At 37.7% G+C, this 22,205-nt stretch overlaps 4 protein-coding genes across 6 annotated transcripts in view; 3 read left to right on the forward strand and 1 right to left on the reverse strand.

The window, feature by feature from the left end:
* Window positions 1-11,566, reverse strand: part of fam171a1 (family with sequence similarity 171 member A1) — a 28,449-nt gene extending 16,883 nt beyond the window's left edge. The window contains exons 1-3 of the mRNA XM_015005879.2: window positions 11,101-11,566; window positions 797-1,024; window positions 95-187 (exon numbers count right to left, since the gene is read on the reverse strand). Coding sequence (XP_014861365.2) covers window positions 95-187; window positions 797-1,024; window positions 11,101-11,212 — 433 coding nt within the window. The 5' untranslated portion in view covers window positions 11,213-11,566. The remainder of the gene's footprint in view (window positions 1-94; window positions 188-796; window positions 1,025-11,100) is intronic.
* A 1,535-nt stretch (window positions 11,567-13,101) lies between these two features.
* LOC106929183 (H-2 class II histocompatibility antigen, A-U alpha chain-like) lies at window positions 13,102-14,915 on the forward strand. Its single transcript, XM_015005894.2, has 4 exons — window positions 13,102-13,210; window positions 13,408-13,668; window positions 13,756-14,037; window positions 14,127-14,915. Exons 1-4 carry the CDS (start codon window positions 13,153-13,155, stop codon window positions 14,252-14,254), a joined length of 729 nt encoding a protein of 242 aa, XP_014861380.2. The 5' UTR covers window positions 13,102-13,152; the 3' UTR covers window positions 14,255-14,915.
* Window positions 14,916-15,053: 138 nt separating this feature from the next.
* LOC106929180 (H-2 class II histocompatibility antigen, E-S beta chain-like) lies at window positions 15,054-17,138 on the forward strand. Of its 3 annotated transcripts, none has more exons than XM_015005888.2 (6): window positions 15,054-15,408; window positions 15,549-15,812; window positions 15,932-16,213; window positions 16,557-16,667; window positions 16,792-16,817; window positions 16,894-17,138. In XM_015005888.2, the coding sequence occupies exons 1-6, from the start codon at window positions 15,348-15,350 to the stop codon at window positions 16,918-16,920; spliced, it is 771 nt and encodes a 256-aa protein (XP_014861374.2). In that variant the 5' UTR covers window positions 15,054-15,347; the 3' UTR covers window positions 16,921-17,138. The 3 variants fall into 3 exon arrangements, with proteins under 3 accessions (XP_014861374.2, XP_087870425.1, XP_014861375.2); XM_088014299.1 differs by having other exon boundaries at window positions 16,557-16,666; window positions 16,796-16,817; XM_015005889.2 differs by having other exon boundaries at window positions 15,549-15,698.
* A 162-nt stretch (window positions 17,139-17,300) lies between these two features.
* Window positions 17,301-20,029, forward strand: LOC106929179 (H-2 class II histocompatibility antigen, A-U alpha chain-like). Its single transcript, XM_015005886.2, has 4 exons — window positions 17,301-18,224; window positions 18,306-18,569; window positions 18,656-18,937; window positions 19,037-20,029. Exons 1-4 carry the CDS (start codon window positions 18,065-18,067, stop codon window positions 19,162-19,164), a joined length of 834 nt encoding a protein of 277 aa, XP_014861372.2. The 5' UTR covers window positions 17,301-18,064; the 3' UTR covers window positions 19,165-20,029.
* The last annotated feature ends 2,176 nt before the right edge of the window (window positions 20,030-22,205 follow it).

Consider the following 22,205-nt stretch of genomic DNA (forward strand, 5'->3'; position numbering starts at 1 on the left):
AGGATTTCTGACAGCATTTTCAGGACTACAAACATGTGTAACAAGCCTTTATCAGCTGTAGGACAGTTAAATCCACCCAAAAGCTCTTATGTACCTTGTAGACTTGACTTAATCTCCACAACATCTTCATACACCATCAGGGTAGCGGCTCTTTCTGGAAGCAGATCCAGACTGATGGAGGAGAACACTAGAAAAAGAAACAAACCACACAGTAAGCACATCGCTCAAATTCACTACCTGATTAACATTCAGTCAACTACCTGAGCAATGTACTGATCGTTCAGACATTACAAGTCATTAATGTTGCGTTCTACATATTTAATAGCCCAACTTTCATCCTGTGTGCAGCGCAGGACTGAAACCTGACCCAGCAAACTGTAGCTCTTTCCTCTTCCTTCCTTCCTTTCACTCCTTCATTGTTCAGAGCTGGTAAGCGTGATAATCCAATTGGCTGCCGTTCTGTTGCCTCATAATAACCTTCCCCAAATAAACCCCCTGCAGCCACACACACACACACTACTACAGGCTCTTGGGATGCATTTTGATGGCGTGTGTGTGCGTTACTGAAAAGGAGGCTTAGGAAGACCCCATGCTGGGTTTTGGCATCTAATATAATAAATTAGTAATGGAGCACCCCACTCATCATAAGCTCACACACCTGACACACACATGCGGTGTCTATTTTATACACAAACTGGCGGAAGGAACTATAATGTACAGATAGTAGAAACATTCTCATTGGAAAACGTTCATCGTTTTCAGTGCTTTTGTTTTATAATATCACACACAGACCTACCTGGCAATTTGGAGGGAGTCCAGGGAACAGAGTTTGGCACGTATCCCTGTCTGGTTGCGGTGACAACGAGCGGCGTCCCAAGGCGGTAAGGGAAGCGCAAATACGTGTTGCCATCAGCTGACGAGGTTTCTGTGGCTACAGAAGTGTGATTGGCGAAGAGCTGTATGGTTGCTCCGAGCAAGGGCTGCTGAGTGCTGGCGTCACTCAGATGAACCTTCAGAGTCACTTCTGTGGACGCAACAACAAACAGTCCAGTCAGAGCGCAGCATCTACAGTCTAAATCACAGTGAAAATTGAGTGATATATGGGTGAAAAACATAGAGGTGTTATAATTACAGTCATCTAAAATACCATCGTCTCATTATCTGGGCTTAGTTTCTGTGCCAGACGTTTGGCCTCTAATCCACATCCCAGAAAATGAGAGCCGTCTGACCATTTTCTGGGCCTGAGCCAATGGCACTTCCCCTCCAACACAATGGACCATTTCCCTCTGTCAAAGAAGCCTTGGAGCAGATGGAAAAACAGCTGCCTTTATAAACAACTCTAATGGAAGTATGGAATAAAACTTGCTACATCACCATAGCGGTACCAGTAATATGAGTATATAAATAGATATTTCTCTACACTCTGCCGAGCAGCAATGCAACACGGAGGGCTGATTGCCTCGCATGTGGCTCCCCTGGAGTGTCGTAAAAGAGTCAAGCTGATTTAGATGTTTAACTGGTTAGTCAGAGCATAAAAACTGTTTGCGACTGCTTTTGATTAGCACTAACAGATCAATATTCCAGCTTTCCAACTTTTGAGTGTTGTGTAAACAGAGTGAATAATTTCACTTTTTGGATGACTGCGTGTTTGTTGACTGCTAACAAATTTAGCAAACCATTCTTGACCGTCGGCCGGGAATCTAAACAACAACTGGAGGGCAAAAAAATAAAAGTACTAAATTATTTTTACTTCCCTTTAAGAACTTAATAAACTGTTGCTCCTTGTTTTTAAATAGTAATAAACAAAAAAAAAAGATGCAGGATGGAAGCATTACAAAAAAATCCAATTAAAAATGTATTAATTTCTAGATGCCCATTAGTAATATACTATTGGTGTTTGGTTATTGGTGTTTTCTACTTTAAAAGATTATCTGTCAATAAAGAGTCACTTCATTTTTTCATCACCACATTTATCATACCTTCAACTTTATCATATTTGGTCACATTTCAACCACAACCCTTAACGTATTTTAATGTTACTATATGTGCTAGAAAAATACAAAGTAGTGCATAACTGCGGAGGGAAAAACATGATGCATGGTTTTCACCTTTTTGCACAAATCTGAAAATTATGATGCTCAGCCCTATTTACTCTCACACCTCTTCGAAATCTAAGTGCAGCTAATTGCCTTGATTAATCAGCCAATTAGTAATTTAATATGAGAACAATCCTCAGTACAAATCCAGCTGTTCTGTGAAGTTTGTTAGAGAACCTTAGGGAACAAACAGCATCATGAAGGCCAAAGGACACAGCAGACAGGTCATGGAGAAAGTTGTTTAAAGAAAGGTTGGGTCAAAAAGCATTTCCCCCATTTTTTATCATCCAACAGAGCGTAAATCCATCAACTGTAGAGCTGCACAATATATTGAATCACGACTGTCATCCCGCATTCGGAAAAGACTGCTTGGAGGCAAAATCTGGTTGACTGCTACCGCTCAAGTGACAAGCGTTTGATCGGTGGACTGGGCTTTCTCTACTCTTGATGTCAAAAGCAGAGATGACATCGCAAAAAAAAAAAAAAAGAGGAAAATATGAGTTTTTCATAAGACAGATTGTCCTCACAATGTTAAAAAGCAACAATGTTGGAGTTGAATATCTTCTTAGGATGACGCAGTCCTATTTTAAGCTTTCTAAAACATGGCGGTCCACCTAGACTGACAGGAGAAGAAGTCTGGTAACTCTGGAGTAGCTCAGCTGGGAAAATCTGTTGACATTGTCATTTGCAGACAGTGTGTGTGTGTGGAGAAAACGAATACCGTACATTACTCTGAATACACCATCCAAAATTGATGGCGAAAATTCAGGGCAATACTGGATGAAAATCTGTTAGATGGTACAAAAGACTTGAGCCTGGGGCACTTTGCCTTTCGCCAAGACAGAAGCCCAAAACATAAAACCAGATTATACTTTGGATGAAAGCATAGTCATTTGACAGAGTTGCACAGTTAAAGTCCAGATCTAAATTCCTTTGTGAATCTATGGCTAGACTTAAAAATTGATTTCCAGATGCTCTTCATCCAATTTGACTAAGCTTGAGCTATTTTTGGATCAAATAACAGGCAGAAATTTCCATGTGTAGATGTACAAAGCAGGTAGAGACATTCCCCAAAAGAGTTCAGTAGCTGTTATTGGAGCAAAAAATGGTCCTACAAAATACTAACTTTTCAAGTATATTTTTGACATAAAGTAGAAGGTCTAATCTTCAAATATGTTTTATGGGACAATTGTATTTATCTGGAAATGCAAAAAGTTTTAAGGGGTCAAATCAAGCAATGCTTCAGGTTTGCTTTAAAATAACCTTCAGCTCAGTACGAGTTATTTCTTACAGCAAAATGAGGACAACATAATGACAGTGAGTTGGACTTTTACTTTGCATTTTATCCTCAAATCCTGCTTGTTGTACAACAGAGCCAAAGGTGGTTTGGTTTAAAAATACTCAACTCAAATATTCGAATCACATGCTGAAACCAAACATCCATTTTATCCTCATGGCCCAGAGGTACGACAAAACAATCTCAGTAGAAAAACACTATATTTTTCACAAACACACAAAGCCGCAGTCCTCCAGTCTTCGTTACATGACAAGAAGGACCCAGTCTGACCCATGGCGACCTCTCACTTACAGCTAAAAGGTTCCTCCACCTCTCCGTCTTCACTAAACCATGTTCACTCCCCAGAGCTCTCTGAAGCTGGATTTTGTCATAACTCCCTCTTGAAGCCCCACCCTCAGCGACACACACACACACACACACACACACACCAACACATACCTATCCATGACTAGACATGTTCCCCACCCCCCACTCAGGGATCCTGTGGTCAGTGGGAAACCACTCTGTCGACATGGAGAGGAGAGTTCAGCCACAGTGCAGGCTCCACCTAACAATAGTTTCTCTGCCGGAGAGAAATGGGTGGAAGGTAACTGGTGCTTAGTGCGAGGCTAGATTTGGCAGAACAGTGTGTCAATCTCACGCTGAACAGATGATTATCCTCCAGAGTGAAGATCTGCTTCAAGTCTTTACCTCATTCTCCTTTATTATATCACTACCACTCTAATGCAAGCCTGGATTTCTCTCCCCCCCTCAACAAGAAAGTCTTCACTGCCTTTTATGACCTCACGTCCTGTCCCACTCCCACAGATATGCTGCTAGGGGTACCAGCTGTGTTCACTTAAAAAAAGAAATACTCCCCTGAGAGAGCCGGGCTTAAATCACAAGTACAAATCCAACAGTCTCCTCCCAGAGCTCATCCAATAAATCACTACTGAGGTGACATCATGGTTAAACAAGCTAAGAGTCTCCCTTTTTTACTCCAACACACATAAAAAAAAGGAGGCGATCAGTCTGGTCCAAGCCTCTATATTTCCAAATCTGCCTCTTCTTATTCACCGACTTCCTATCTGTGGGTGGAAAACAGAGGCATGAAAGCGTTTGATCTGACCGACGCTGCGATCTCAGATTAATTATCACCTACGACGGCAGCCAAAGCAGCAGGGCGGCTCTCTGTTTGGATGCAAGCAGAATCAATGACCACACAGAGAGCACAGGAGGAGGACAGAATACATGTGCATGTTTGCTCATGCTACACCTTGGATTACGTTTTGGAGAGGCCATTCATTGCAGCACCTTTTACCAGAGGTGTAATGAGCTGGTAATGGATGGTGTGGCTGGCCTCCACTGGGTGTGTGAAATATTTAGATGCTGTTCCAAACGGGGGAAGAGAAAATGTTGTCTTACTTGCACACAACACTTAGCGTAATAATAGACACACTAGGACTCACTGGTGTAGCATAATTAGTTGTTATCTCACCACTAGGGGTCAATTGAGGTTTTAACAACCAAACACTAATTTCTTGAAATATAACCTTGTATCTGGTATTTATAGAAGTTACTCACCAGGCTTTAAATGTATTGTATTGGATAAATTATTTATATTTTACATAATAATACTCTGTTGGTACCGCAAATATTTGAATGTTCGATGAATAACTTTCACTTGTGGGTTCGTTGAAATTCACCAAAAAATGGGCTGGTGACCAGAACCTGATAGATTTCAGTGCGACTAGCCAGACAGACTCAAAAATCAGATCAGTGAACGCACCAATAACAATCTTCAGTCAAGAAGACATTGAGAGAAGAAGACTACATGTAGAAGCTCCAAAAAAGGAAACTCTTATTTTTCCACATGTCAAACTGTGATTCATTCAGGCTACAAGAGAACAAGACTTCCTGCTGCTAACAGGAAGGCTGAACAGGATATAGCAAAGTTTAATTCTTCCAGAGCTTTTAATTATTGTCCGTCAATGAACATGCCGAGTTTGGAAATGTTGGCAAACTTTTTGAAATCTCAAGAATTAAGGATCTACAGTTTAGAGTCCATTTTGATTATTTATCTTTGGTGATGAGTCCAAATCTTCAAGTTTAGAAGGCGTCCTTTCCATCACCCTGATCAGATTCAGGTCAGGATTTGGGTGGGCCGTTCCAGAACATTAATGTTGCTTTAAGTCAGAAAAAACTTGCTAGTCAAATTAAAGGATTGCTTTATAACCTTTATCTGTTAGGAGTATGAATAGTTTTGGCTTTATTCGTAAAAGTATTTTAGAATTGTAATTTTAGTAGAGCCAGCATGTGCCAGTAGCTAAATACTAAATCTAAACAATTAGATATGAGATACTAAAGGAGCTTTCAAGTGTCACCTTTGACATAATTTCATCTATGTTTTGAAATAACCATTTCAACCCACCAAATCCCCTGATTTTTCTTGTCTTTTACAGGAATCCCCTGATGTCGCCTCTTCTCTTATTACGAATAATTATTGACTGCTCAACATTGAAGACGTAAAGTCTTATGTCGTTCTTTTATATATAATAAAGACAATCTGTTATTCTCAAAGAAATGCCAATTCACTTTTTCTGATAGACCTTTAAAACTCACAGATAACCAATTACAAATCATGCAAAATAAACCACACCAGGTATTAAGAATATGGAAAACATGTATACTGAGGTTTTAAATAATAGTTAAAAGAAATGAGTCAAATATCATCGTAAATAGTTTCACCACTTTAGCACAGAACAGTAACCTGAAAAAAAGGGCCAATTCATCATCTCAATTAGAAGCACATGGATAATTAGAAAAACATCCTGCAGTCATGTGAGAAGAGTTAAAGAGCAGAAGACGCCTTTCACTCCCTCCTCTGCTGTTATTCTGCAGACTTTACGCAGTATGATGGTAATATTCATACTGAAATATTAATAATTAAATTCAACATTTGAACTGTTGAACTGTAATCATGTAACTGTATTACTGGGTTGACTTTTTCAACCACAACAAATGTATCACCAATACCGAAAAGAAAACGAGGAGCTTGGAAAAAGTGAAACAACAAAAACAGGCACCTCCAACTTTATTGACATGTCCAGCACGTCTACCGTAAAAATACTTAAAATTAAAATATCTTTAACTGCATTAGCATAACTTCTAACTGGATATTTAATAAGTAGACAGCCTTTAATTTAAAGTTAATTTCTTCATTGGGGGAAGGGCTGATTTGCTTTTACACATAAATCAAGACAAAAATTAAGCTTTTTTGTTAAAATAAGTTACAAAAAAAAAAGCATAATATCAAACTGAAAACAAATTTCTACAGCCATAATGACAAAGATATTTTATAGTATAAATTAAATGGCTGAATAAAGATTTACCTCGTTTAAAGTGACTGATCCAATTCAAGAGCGGTCCAAACAGTTAGTATTGGTCATCTCACAATAAATGGATACAACATAGAGACAACTCGAGTGTGTAACAAAGTCACCAGTGTCTGAAAGGTCTAATCCATGGTTAATCAGTACTGGCTACCATTACGGCATAAAGACTAAAGAACACTCCAAGCAAAGCAGACAAAGGGCTATTGAAAATCTCTAAGACACTGAACATGCAATCATTAAGAAATGGAAGGAAAATGTGTAAATCAACCCAGACCAAACAGAGTGACAATCCAAGATGGAGACTAGTGAGAGAGGATTTACAAGCTTCAGCAACTGAAATGAGAGATGCAAGAACCATTACCTGGGTTTTTCACCAGTCAAATAACAGCGGCAACAACAAAGACACTGTTAAAGAAAACTCATCAAAGATTGACTAGTTTTCCAAACAGCATGTGGGAGACTCCATCGTCATCTGGATGAAAGTTCTTTGGTTTGCATCAAATCGTATTTGCGGCAGATGTATTACTGTCTAAACTCCATCATCAGCAAGTAAAGATGCTCTGCTTCAAGTCAGAACCTAAGATGTGTGACGTCACGTGGAAAGAGCGTGATCTTTGGACTGACGAGACCAAAATTGAGCTTTCTGTCCATCAGACGAGGTTCTGTGTTTTCTGGACACCAAACACTGTACATCACCACCCCCACTGTGAAGCAGAGTGGTGGAGGCATCATGCAGTGGGGATGCTTCTCAACAAGCAATTTAAAAAAAAAAAACAACAAAAAAACAAATGGTAAAATGTCCAAGAGCTCAACGATTTACTGGTGAATGTTGAAGAGTTATTTCTTTTATAACAGATGTAAAACTTTTAAACATAAAGTCACTTCCTGTTTCGCTGGGGCGATGATGAGGCACAGAGAGGCCAGTTTCTCTAAAAACATTAATTGAAATGGGAAAGACACTATAAGATGACATTCAAGTAAGGCATATTATGAGAATGTATCACCATAAATCATAAAATGACTTCAGGAATAAAAAAGTCTCGTTTATTCTTGCCCAAAAGTCCACTCATCAATAATTAAGACGTTTAGCAAAGAGGGTTGGACAAATAGTGATATTATGCTTTGCAGCTGAACTATATCAAGTTTGTTTTCAGTTCCACTTTAAAAATATCTATTTCTAATAACATAACTTGACCGGCTTTTTTAGGAAATAATTGATCTTTTTAAAATGTGGACAGTCTCACACTGGACGGGAAGCACAGATGAAAAAGTGTGGAAAGACGTAAACGGGCATAAATCCCACCTGATATCACAAAATTTCCTATCATGCAGCCCTACAAAACATTTAAATGTTACTTTCCATTAGATATATAAATAATTTCTATCAAGCACCACATTTCTTTCCGTCCTTGCTTAGACTTTTCCCTTCAGTTAATTGTGCATTTTGTTGCTTTATTACATAGTTTTCTCTTTAAAATTCGCAAGCAACGGCTTGTGCTTTGTAAGGGGAAAAAAGTGAATATTTTATAGTAGACGACTCCATGACATACAAAATTATTCCAGCTTCTTTATTTTTAACCTCTCCACAAAAAAAGTGAGTCTGCTCTTCTGGTTAGCTTCTTATACATTGCAGGGTCAGTGCTGCTGTTTACTTGCAAAGTAACAAAGTAACAAATGTCAATATGAAAAAGGAACAAACAAAATGGGAGGACAGCATCTTATGTGCCAGCATGGATCAAAGTTAGCAGTGCAAAACATACACAAATCCCATGTTTAAATAAGACGGGGCCACTACTGCAGGCAAGGAATCAAGCTAGAGTCTGGTCCAGACTGCTATTTTTACCTTCCTCTGGATTTAAAGGTAATGCCAGACTCATTAACGCACCAGGAGGGGGAGATAATTAGATTACGTCATCAGACTAAAGACCAAATGGACTCTCTTCAGTTCCCGTCAAAACACAGTAAGGCTCTCCTCTCGGGCTAAAAGGTCACCGACCTAATCTCTAAATGCAGCGCTCTTAATGCTCTGACACATGCGAGTCCTCACACCAAGATCTAGTGCTCTAATTGCCAGGCTTTGTTAGATGGTGACGATGCGATTTGGTTTGTCTGCATCACAAAATGCTTCTCCGTTAAAGGATGCAACACCATGCCTCCTCTGGGCAGCAGTAACGTAAACGAGATCTATATCTGCAGGGAGAATGTCTGTCTGGCTCCACTCATCCAGGCTGCTTGCATGATACATCAGGATGAATACCGAGTATCGACCTGAGCTCGCTCTCCTTTGAGACAGCTAAAGGTCAGTCTGAGCCGAAGTGAACACCAGAGGAGCAGAAAACAAGAGAGCCGAGGACAGAATGAACTTAAAAGTTTCACAATCTTGAAAATTATCAGATTTTTTTTTTTTTGCATCTCATCTTAAATCAGCAGCTTAAAGGAAAACCTATCTCCACTACAAACTCTTGGCTTGTTTAAAGGGAAAGTAACTGTATGTTTACATTTAGAATCCCTCTGTAAAATCAAGTGCTGAGACAGGCCCAAATGTAGGCCAGCCACATCAGTAAGTGAACACACACAACAGCGACGTGTGTGTGCTTGTGATGATAAATAAAAGTGATGAGTAAAACAGATGTGATTCCATGTTACTAGCTACTATGACAGGGCAGCTTTGAAGTTAGCAACTGGATGAGATGCCAGCAGATAACTGGGATTTATAGCCACTTTAAATCTTTGCTGGGCTTTGCTTTGTGCAGGGAAAAGACACCATGACAGATCTGTTTATTGTACAAACCTGCCAGAGAAGGCAGGGTTATGTTCACTTTACACATCCACTTTGAGACATCTGTAGCTGCTCTTATCTGCACTGCTGAAGTGCTTAACACTCACCTTCAATCCATTTCATAATCCTGTTCTCTGTTATCATATTCTCTGCAAATAACGGTGAATACATTGAATTTTAAGACTATTCCAGTGGATTAAGCTACTAGCATCTACATCCAGGTAAACACCTTTAATTAGGAGAGCTTGTTCATAAAACTCAGCCATGTTTGGTGCCTATTTCAGTATTTGAGATATCACAAAATAAAATATGCCAGCAGAGATTATGTCAGTCCAGGAGGAACTGAAAGAGAATAATCATAAGTCTGCTATGATGTTTTTATCAAGTCTTTCATGTATTTTTACTGTTCAGGGGTTATTTGCTTAGTTATCTTAAAATGAGGTGTGAAGTTTTGTTTTTGTGAATTTTAACTATAAAATTACTAAATATAGTTTGAATAAAGTAAAAAAAATTCTTTCATTTTGGACAATGACAAAAAACTAAATCTCACATAAAAACAACACACAAATCTTACTTTGTGGAGAGAAAAACATTTTCACTGAATGTTTTCTTTTGTTTTGCAGCATTTTGGTTTAGCTTTGCTTTATATGTTTACATACACTGATGTTAAAAATAGCTCAAACTCACATCTATACATTGAAAATCATATTCTAGCATAATTTTAATGCATCACTCAACATGAAATTCATTTTATTATGCTGCATCCAGATATGTAAAAACAAAATAAGAACAAATCACTTGGCTGTCAATTGCAAAAAGTAAAATAGTCATTTAAGTGAGCATATCAATACATAAAAACCAACAATTAAAGACATATTATTTTTGTTCTTTTATCTCTTAGATAGATTTGTGCATTAACATAATAAATTAACTTAAAATAGTAGAAATGGTTCTATATCTATTGTTATTTTTGTACTGTTTCAATATTTCAACCCACAGATTAAAAAAAAAACACACACACACTGAAAAGAAATTAAAGTGCGGATAATAAACCGGGAACCAGCACTGGTTTAAATTTGGTCACTGATTTAAACAAGGATGCTCAGTTTTAAAGGTAATATGGTAACTTCCTTACACCTAAAGCATGCAATATAAATTTTGAAACACCTGAAATAAAGTTCACTATATTTTAACACGAAGAAAAGCGTTAAAACTGTTTTTACTTGGGAAAAACAAGCTAAGTTAAAAAGACAAATCCCAACAGCTGGAGTCATCTTTAAATTATCCTGAGGTTTCTAGATTTTAAATTTATATATTCCCGTAGGTTAGAGTGAATTATTAAATTATGGGTTTAATCTCATAGTGTATTATCACCACTTTAAAGATGGTAAACTTCTTGTTTCAGTGTGTTTCCAGCTAACATGCTAACGTTAGCTTGGTTAGATTCCCCCTCAGCATCCGAGCTGACTAGCGGCTCCGCTAGCCTCTACAGCGGCCAGCTAGCTTTCCTTTCTGACCGCACAAACAAGCAAAACATTAAATTAACTTTTTTACCTTGCGACGCTGTGCCCTCCGCTGAGGTTTTGGCTGCAGCTCTGAAGGTAAGGTATCCCAAAAGGCAGAGCACAGTTGCAGCGGTCCGACTCCAGTCCACAGCCCACATCATTGCAGATGTTAGTATCAAAGCAAAACGGCTCAAGAAACAAAGTAGAAACCAAACGTTTGGACTTTAAAAACTCACTGCAGGTCAACAACTGCGTTCATTCCGCAAAAAATGCGACACCCCATGTTTCTGCGGCATCAGCAGTCCTGATTTTATGCCTGGAGAGCTGTGTTTCATCTGCCCCGTCGTGCATCCCCAGCCCTTTTTTTCTATCGACGGGCCAGGGTCAGGGAGGAAGACGGCCCCATTCCTCTGAGCCTCATGCCCCAGAACAGCACCAACAGGCGGCTTGCTCCACGCGCAGCACCGCTAACATCTATGGAGGTCTACCGCCACCTACTGGTAAAGAAGTGCAATGATTTAGCAATAATTTCTGTTCATTCCTCAGTTTATATGTAAATTCACTAATTGAAAAGCACTGGATCTACAGCTGTTTAATTAAGAAGCAAATGAAACTTGAACATATTTTTAGTTTAAAATCTGATTTATTTATTTTTCTAACGGAGTTATTCATGGTGATTCACTTTGACGGTCAAGAAATAAATTAATTCACAATATGCTTCAGCAAAGGGATATGTAATGTTTTAAATTTGAAACACTTTTGTACTGATTTTCACATTTATTTTATTATAAATGTAGACATTTTACATATATGTTAATATTTCTTAATGTACTTTAACATTTTATATAAGCTCATGATTATTAAGGTCTGTCTCAATTTATCTATTTATTTATTATCAGATCGATGGATGGATGTTACCTATGCTATATACTGTCACATAGACAGATCTACAGTAAAACATAATTAAAATATGATTTTTTTTGAAAATGTAAAAGTTTGTGTTGTATTGTTATCATTGAGGATTTTGTTTACATTGCAGAACCTTTTCAATTCTGCTGTGTATTAAGTCTTCTTTGCCTATCATGTTCTATAAATGTACTCAGGTAAAATCCATATATAATTAATATGGAAAACATTGACAAAGTGAAAAAAGAACAGATGTAGTCTGTACAGTGACTGATGTTTTTAATATTTCTATTTTCTTTGTGTTTTCACAAAAGAATGGCGTATAAACTATTTATGGAAAACCAAAGCCAAACATTTTATTTCATAGTTTAATTTTGCTCCCAAAAACAGGCTAGAAAGGTAAAGAAGATGAAAAACTCAGTTCAAATTGGACATGTGATTTAACTTGACATTGAATAATGATTTAGGAGACAAAACAGGAACATTGCAATACATTTTGATGCATTGCTGTTTTTTTCATTTTTCAGTTTTACCTTCCAAATTTCAAAATATAAAAGTATATGAAAAGAACACCAGGACACCTTAAAGTTTATTCCGAAGATAATCCAAGCTGATAGCTCATAAAAGCCCCACTACACTAACCACTGCTAATGAATCACTAAAATCTACGGTACTATCCTGGTTCTGATTGGAAGAAGCTCTGGATCCACACCCAGGAAATCTTACTAGCAAACATGTTTGGACAAAAAAGCTGGTAAAAATAGGTGGCACTGAGGAATGTTGCTTGTTCACCTTTCAGATCTTCCTTATTTAGCGTTGTTGTGTTAACCTCTTCATGTCTGATTAATACCCAGGCCAAATAATGTGGGTCACAATGATACACTAATCTGAATGAGGCGTGTCTAGTGAAATGTTATTAATTATCTGTCATACTTCATGGCAAGAGCAGGCAGGTTTCAAACATAATATAATGCTGGTGTGTCTAAATTAGCTCATACCTCTAATATAATCCTGCATACTTATAGCTTGATTTGTATTATTTTGGTCATGTTTTGCAAAGTCATCCAATGTTTCTCTAATGTGACGGTTGATTTCTCCTGATCTACTGGAGAAATTACATGTTCACCTGTAAACTCCCTTTTTGGCCACACCTATAAAGAAAAGCTGATTGTTAGTGAGAAGCTGTCGCTCCAACATGAAGGGCTCTACTGTCATAATCTTCTTTCTGAACACTGTTAACGTCATCGCACTTGGTAAGAATGACTTTAGCTCAAACTCAACTATAAAGTGAAATGTTGTTTATTAAGTGTTATGCTTTGGATGTTATTGCATTCATGAGATATGTGTTAGTGTATACAAAATTTTATAAAATCATGTTTAGAAATAGGAAGCACGTGTTTTTCTTCTGTATCCAGCTTTAAGTGTTTATTTCCTCTTTGTTGTTTTTCAGTTCCCCATGAAATTACATATTTTCTGGGCTGCTTTGAGAATGGCAGCACTGCGGTACAATTTGAATTTGATGGTGAGGAGATGTTATATGTCGACTTCCAAACAGACGAGGTAGTTTACACCGTACCCACCTTCATTGACCCTGACCCTGCCCAGGTTTTAGTTGGTTTGAGTATCCTGCGTGATGCTCATGATAACAAGGAACTGTGTTCAGGTCTACTAGGTGTGTTGAAACACGAAGATACATCTCCACAAAAAGAAGGTAAATCAACCCTAACATTAGTTTTCTGTGATAACAATATTGATCAAATGCTGGTGAAACTTTGGCTTGTCCTTTGACGTTCTTTAGACGCTCCGAACTCCATGATCTTTCCCTCAAGAGAGGTGGAGCTGGAAGTTGAAAACAGCCTCATCTGCTTTGTAAATAATTTCTATCCACCCTCCATCAAAGTCAGCTGGACTAAAAATGGCCACCCAATCTCAGAGGGGGTGTCACTCAGTCGATATCATCCCAATAACGACCAAACCTTCCGCCAGTTCTCAACTTTGACCTTCACACCGAGTGAGGGGGACATTTACTCCTGCACCGTGGAGCATCCCGCCCTGGAGACGCCTACAACAAGAATCTGGGGTAATGAGCTTTATTATATATGCAAAATGTTATTCTGACAAATAAAGTGTGTTTATGTCAATTCATATATTTATTAACTTTCTCTACAGAAGCAGAAATCATCAAAAAGGATGAAAGTCTTTGGCCTGATATTTACTGTGGAGTCGGTCTTGGTGTGGGTTTGTCGGGAATCACAGTCGGAGTGTTTTTCATTGTCAAGAGTCAACATGTAGCATAAGGTTTTAGTTTTTAAATATAGTAAACTGTTACAATCTTCACATGATTTTCATTTGTGTTTTTTTTTAATCATTTCCTTGTTCATCTTGTTTCTTAGGTCTTGCCATATTCTGTTCATTCTGTATTATTGTCAGAAGGGTGTTGTCATAAAGTTTATTACTTTGTGTTTAGTTTCTTTGTTTATTCTTGTGTTTTCTTCATTGCACATTTGAATTTAGTTGTATTAGATCACTCTCGTTCTTTTACAGTGAGTTTATAGTTTTTTGAGTCTCCCATTTGTACTCGGAACTTGAAAAACCCGACTTCCCAGTCGAAGAAAATCGACTGGAACGCCCCCTGAAGTCGGGCTTCCCACTAAAAGAATAGGAGAAACTCCGACTACCCCTGGTTAGGATTTTAAGACCAACTTTGTGTTATTTTGTGTAAGAAGAGTCCATCTGAAATCATTGTTACATGTAGCACCTCCATCTCTAAGCTGAACAAATTAAAAGTGCTGTTTTCTTGTGGAAAGTAAAGCTTAAAACAATGTTTTTAAGACATGCCATATATTTTGGATACTGTTTAAAAACAAAACATTTTACTCTGCATCAGATGTCATTTTTAAATTTAGTGAACACTGTGTATAATTTTCGTCCTTATTTAATAAACAAAAAATGTTTAGATTTGTGCTTTCTCCTACACTTACATCTGCTTTGAATGTTAAGCTGTTATCCATGATTCTATCGTGGTTTGAAGGGATGTTACCCATACTATGAAGGATCATGATGAAGAACGACACAGTCAAATGGAAAAAAGAAACTTGCACAAACTGGTGGAAACAGAGAAAGAGACGATGAGAAACAAATGAGCGACATGAGGAAGGGCAACAGGAGAGTCAAACACTTGATTATTCCTTACATTTAGACATTAAACTACTAACAACATAGATTATTTGACACTAATAGAATTAGAGAACAAAAAGTGTTTACAGATTAATAAGAACGCCACGCCTGCACTGAAAAAATAACGTTGGTAAATCTATTTCTGTACTTCCTCATTGTTGCTGATCAGAACCAGTTAGCGCTCAGTCGGACCTCTGTTGCCAACCTGACAGGATGCCTCAGGCTCAGGGCTTCTCTGTTTTCCTGGTGCTTTTTCTGACATTTTCACCAGGAGGTAAGGGACTTTAAGCTAAAGCAGTTTGTATTTTTTATTGCTTTCCAACTACAGTTGCTTCTGTGTGGTTCAGATGTAAAATGTGTTTCTGTAATCATTCAGCATTTGCCATTTTAATAAAAATATTTCCTCATTTTTAGGTGCTTACTATTTGTATGTGATGGAACGGTGCCAGTTTAGCTCAAGTGATGGTCATGATGCCGTGTTACTGGATCAGTTTTACTACAACAAAATTCTGGAAGGACAATACAACAGCACTGTAGGAAAAGTGACTGCATACACAGAAAAAGGTGAAGTATATGCCATTATTCTAAACAACGATCCTGGGTTTATTAAGCGCGAGATATGGAAAACAAACCTCTGCAAAAGAAATGTTCCACTGGGACAAAAACTACTAACAGCAGGTAATCTACAGACAAGGCAGCACAAGAGTAATCAAAGTGACATCTTTTTCTGGATGTAATACTCATCCCTGGATTGAATACGGTCTACTGAATCTTTTTGTTTTGTCCATGTTTTCTAGTGGAGCCCTATGTTTGGTTGAGGTCAGTGAAAGCAGAGTACAGTCAACATCAGCAGAAGCTCGTCTGCAGCGCGTACGACTTCTATCCAAAGAAAATCAGGGTGACGTGGCTGAGAGACGGAAAGGAGGTCACATCTGATGTGACATCCACTGACGAGCTGCCCAATGGGAACTGGCTTTATCAGATCCACAGCTACCTGGAGTTCACACCTAAACCTGGAGAGAAGATCGCCTGCATGGTGGAGCATGCAAGCCTCAAGGAACCACAGCTTCATGACTGGGGTGAGAACGTCTGCATGCAGACAGAAAATGTTTATATGAATAAACCATTTTATGCCCAAAGAGTCAGAGGATATTCATCTAGATTGTCTTCCTTATGAAAACACTTCAATGATGAGCACCCTAAATATAATGATTGATTACTGTAGTCAAACCATGTCAGAGTTGACACATTAAGTTTGTGTTTAACTCAGGTGCAGTGTTTAACTTCCTCTCTAAATTCAAAATCTTCTTTGTTTCATAAGGTGGTGATGAATGCATAAATCACTGGCAAAAATCTGAAACCAGACATTGAAACAAGGAGCATTTCAGTCTAACTTAGTGTTCATGATGAATCTGATTTCAGAGCCGGAGTCGGATTCAAAGTGGAGTAAGATTGCTGTTGGCTCAGCAAGTCTGCTGCTCGGTTTGCTGTTTTCTGCTGCTGGCTTCATCTATTACAAGACAACATCAAATGGTGAGACAATAGTTCACTTTAAACTTAAAAAACACTTTCATAACTGACTTCAGTATCTAAATTATGTTCATGTTTAAATACATTTTATTGAAACATTTTCTAACTTTTTTGGTGTTTTACCCAGGACGGGTGGTGGTGCCTACAACAGAGGTGAGTTTTAGTCTCTTTATCTGTCCTGTGTGTTCCTGTATACACCTGATTATAACTTTATTTATTTGTTATCTAGGATGTATGTCCAGAAGAAACCCTTTAGGCTGCAGAAATGTTGAGAAGCCCCACACACATCTATCAACCACTGGAAACTCTTCTTAATCCCACATTTGAGAGACTTCAAGCCTTCATATGCCTCAAGTTTTTTTATTTTGCCTTTTACACATTTCTGCAGACAAACACTAACATTGCAGCACTTTTATTTTATACTGAACTAAAACACTATTGTAAAACAATAATAAATAAACCTGTTCTTTGTCATTTTCTTCCAGTTCATCACTGGGATGAAACAAATGCAAAGTCATTGTGTTTTGTTTTAAAAACCTTTAATGTCAAGATACTGCCCAAACAATCCACATCACTTTCTAAACCAATCTTCTGACTAATTTGAAATCAAATTAAGATATTACACCCATTTTTTAAAAAAAACAACCATACAAACAAGATTAATAATTAAAATGTATTTGAACCTTCTGTGTTTGTTTAACTTTCTAGTAAATGTGTATTTTACATTATACATATTATTATCCAATTAAATTAAAAGTCCACTAACCAACAAGTCAGTGAAGTGACTAAAACACAGGAAAACCAACAGGAGAGAAGTGGCAGCTTTTTTTTTGCTTCTTGGCAGGTACAAAAGCTAAACTATTTTATATTAAAAGGTCACAGAGTGCCTTAAAACCAGTCATATATATATATATTTTTACATTTTACAACTTTTACATGTGATCTAATGTTTTTGATGCCTTTTGCAAGCTCATGTAAAGTTGAATTATTAATGCTTTGGTTATGTTTGCCACATTCTGGGGTTCAGTATTTTTTTTTAAAACTATTATGGTGTTGTAAGAAAGAAGAGTTGGCAAGCATGGTTAAGTGAAAATTACTGTCAGGTTTATTATCAACCATATTTATGAGAGGGACAAGATGAAGTTATCATCTTAAAAGCTCTGCCAGTAAACAGATAACACACCTGTTTTATAGAATCAGTATAAGGAAAACAAATTAAGAAAACAATCTGAGGCTATGTGGATCTAGTGAAGAAAATTTCTCTGGGAAAAACGTCAGCATGTTGAGTAAGACAAATTTCCCTCTGACAAAAAATAACATCATGAAATTACTCTACCTTCAAACTATTAAAGTCATAATGTTTTACACTTGTAGTAAAAGCTTTCCACCACATTGGTCACATGTTTCACTGTAAAATCCAGCGTTGGCAACGGCTACAAAGAAAGGCGTGCCATCCACCAGACAGAGTGAGACTATTTTCATTTACAAGCTGCAGGTCCGAAATGAAGCGCTCTGCTCTACTTGTCTTCATTCTCAACTCCTATTTTGTCTTCTCTCAAAGTAAGAACCATTTAGTGTTTTTTGTTCAAGTAAGAGCTAAATGTTTTGTTGAATTTTAAATTCCACTGTATTGTTTTTCAGAGCCCCATGAAATAACCTATTTTGTGGGCTGCTTTGACGATGGCAACACCGACATACAGTCTGAGTTTGACGGCGATCAGATTTTATACATTGATTTCCCAAAGAAGGAGGTTGTGTTCACTGTGCCACCTGTTATAGTTCCTGATCCACAAAAACTTTTGGGTGGATTTCATATTCTAAAAGAAGCTCTGTATAATCAAAAAATGTGTCCAGTTACAGATGAATTGATTGAATATGGAATGAAGTCCGTGTCTGAAGAAAAAGGTAAATAAATCTCAACAGTCGTTTTCTCTTTTGCCATAGCTGATAAAATGCTGATGAAACTTTTCTTATCTTTTGACGTTCTTCAGACCCTCCAGACAGCATGATCTTCCCCTCTAGAGAGGTAGAACCTGGTGTAGAAAACAGCCTCATCTGCTTTGTGAATAATTTCTATCCACCCTCCATCAAAGTCAGCTGGACTAAAAATGGCGTCCCAGTTAGGAGGGGAGTGTCTGTCGGTGACTACTCTCCTAATAACGATCAAACCTTCCGCCAGTTCTCAACTTTGACCTTCACACCGAGTGAGGGGGACATTTACTCCTGCACCGTGGAGCATCCTGCCCTGGAGACGCCAAAGACAAGAATCTGGGGTAAATGCTTTATTTCTTTCATGCGATATGATGAAAACACAATGTAAATATTTCAATATGGCAAACCTGATCTATAATATTTCAATTTTTCTTTTACAGAAGTTGAATTTTACAACACAGATCCAAGTCTTGGTCCAGACATTTACTGTGGAGTGGGTTGGGGTCTGGGAGTGATGGGGATCACTGTGGGAGTGTTTTTTATTGTCAAGGGACAACAAGCGAACTGATTTATCTGATGCTAAACATGATTAATATGGACGGTGGAGTAAAAATAACATGCATATTTTCATATATAACAACTTGAATAAAAAAAAAATCACACTACACAATTTATCACCTGTAAACTCTATGCAGCGTTTCTCTTGAACTTGCTTTATCAGACGTAAAGCCTGCATATTTGTAAATATTTTAGTGGTTATTCATCTGTGAAATCAGTTATTCAAGCTTTTTGCCATGGAGGACAAAATTATAGTTGACTAGAACCACTCACAGGTCACATTACATTTTTATAATTTTTACAGTTTTTCTCAGTTGCTTTATTGCATTTCTCAGAATTGTTGTTCAATCTTCAAATCGTTGTGTCACTTCTGCACATCAAGAAACCAGTTTCTGGTTCCTTTGGGCAAGTTGCAAAGGTATGTGGACATCCAGGCAAGTGATTAAGTACAATTTTCTGCTTTTTCCTACATTTTTAATTGCCTTTGTCATGTTGATCAAAATGTATTATATGGGTCTCTGTTGAGTGGTCTCAACCTACACAACATGAGCATAGGTTTGTAGGATTAAGTCTTTACATGCAAAATGCTTGAACAAGATGTGAAAATATGTCAAGCGCCTTTCTAGTTCCATTATGCATTTATTTTTTATTTTTACTGAACTTATAAATTGCTCCCAGATGCTTAAATGTGTTAAACATTAGATCAACCAATAATAAACCAGTTTTCTGAAACAACTCAAAAGTACCATGAACCATCACATTCCAGAAATGCGCTGACGTCATTGAGTAAAACCGAAAATAAAAAAACTGGCAGCATTGTGATTTTTTTTTATTGTTTTACATACTCAAAAATAAACTGAACATGCAAAAAAAAATTATTGAGTTGTCTGACTTTTTTTTGCTTATGGTAGATCTAAAACTTAGAGAAGGGTTTTGTGCATGAAGCAACTTCAAAGTTTTGCTCTTAATCATTTAAGCAATTTTATTTCAGTGTGGATACCAGATTTCTCATATGTATGTCAGCAGGTATTAACCTGCTGATATTTAGTTTTACAACCTAAAAGGAAAGGCTGAAAATGAAAAAATAGAGGGATTTCCATAATCTTGATCAAGAGAATATGTTTTAGTCTATTCTCAATAAAAAGAGCAGGGGAATGGTGTATTGGTCGATTTAGGTTTAATTTATTCCTTCTGAGAAATTTTAAGCCGTCTTCATATTGTGAGATAGGTCATATTCTTGATTTTACAGTTCAAGCAGCTTTCAGGTCAGGGTGATTGCTTATTCCATTTAATATCCATTTCTTTTTGTTTTAAGATTTTTTTTTATTATATCATTACTACTCCCAGTGTTGTGTTCAAGACCACCTAACCCGAGACCAAGACAAGACCAAGACCAGAGTGTATCGAGACCAAGACAAGACCAAGACTTTTGGGGTCCGAGACCAAGTCAAGACCAAGACCGAGGGGAGTCAAGACCGAGTCAAGACCAAGACCAGCGGCCCGCGCTACATGACACAATAAAATGTAAAATATGATCGAAATTGCTTCTCAAAATAATCTGAAAGATCCATATTACCATAAAACACCTAGATATTAAATACTTTATACATTTTACCAATATTAAATATTCCATTTCTGTGCTAAAAAGTGTGATGGTCTCGTGCCATCCCTAAAAACATAACGCCCTGGGCATTTGCCCATATTGCTCATATAAGAAACCACCACTGTCTGCACCATTAAACATAGCAATTGAGGCAATGCTCTGACGGTAAATAACGCTCAACCATGAACACTGACCAAGGAGCAACAAGCAAGAAGTAACCAAACAGAAGGCGCTCATCGTGACTGTTTTCACTCTCTCTCCCAGTACATGAAGCCAGGTAGTCTGACACCATGGCAGACATTACAGCTGCCACTTTGAACAAAAACAAAGAGCAATGTGCATGCTCTGCGTGCTCTTTCGTTCTTATGTTTTAGTTATTTGTTAATTTAAATATTAACGTACATAATAAAATAAAATAATGATGCAGTGTACACAGAGCAATACAAGAACAAAGAACGGGTGTTCTGTCAGGTCAGATCGTCGTACGCTTAACACGAACTCACAGTGTTCTGTCAGATCAGCATACGTTGTCAGATAGTCGTACGCTTAGCTCAGATATGCATACGCTGTCATTACCATATGATTTTATTTAATCAGCAACATAGGATCATGACGTAGATCATCATACACTTGGTTATTAACAGTTGTATGGCATCCAGCTGCAGCCAGACCTGCTTTAAACACACTTTGAAACCACGACAACGCATGTATATCTATCTAGTTATCATATTATGTCATATTATAAACAATTTAATGACTTATTTTGGTCATAACTTGTTGCGTATACTGACAACTCCACTGACGGTCGGACTTCTTAATACGCATGCGCTGTCATGGTACTCACTGCATGTATGCCATTCTGACAGCGTATGGCTATCTGATAGAACACCGGCTATATCTGTCAGACACGTCATTACCATAAGATTTGATTTAATCAGCAACATAGAATCATGACGTAGATCGTCATACGCTTTGTTATTAACAGTTGTATGGCATCCTGACTTAGCGGTTAAGTGAGTTTTACACGGTCGTGTGTTGTAGTTGACTCCAGCTGCAGCCAGGCCCTGCTTTAAATACACTTTGAAACCATGACAACACATGTATATCTATATAGTTATCATTGAAAACAATTTAATGACTTATGTTCATCATAACTTGCTGCGTATGGTGAACTGACAACTCCTCTGATGGTCGGATTTCTTAATGCTTAATGCATGTATGCTAACCTGACAGCGTATGGCTATCTGATAGAACAACGGCTCTCAGTGAGTGACACTCCAGTCCTATCTAATAAGTAAAGAGCCGTGGAGAAGAATCGACTGTTTCTGAATGTCACCTCACTATATTGCAGACTTTTGGACATAGCGTTGTCCCGTATATGCGACAAGTCAGTCTACACCTCCGCACAATAATTCAGCACAGTGAGTGATAACATTTTTCATCACAAT

The sequence above is a fragment of the Poecilia mexicana genome, unplaced genomic scaffold (assembly GCF_051168715.1).
Source record: "Poecilia mexicana isolate PSO_F unplaced genomic scaffold, ASM5116871v1 scaffold_16, whole genome shotgun sequence".
NCBI classification, from domain to species: Eukaryota; Metazoa; Chordata; class Actinopteri; order Cyprinodontiformes; family Poeciliidae; genus Poecilia; species Poecilia mexicana.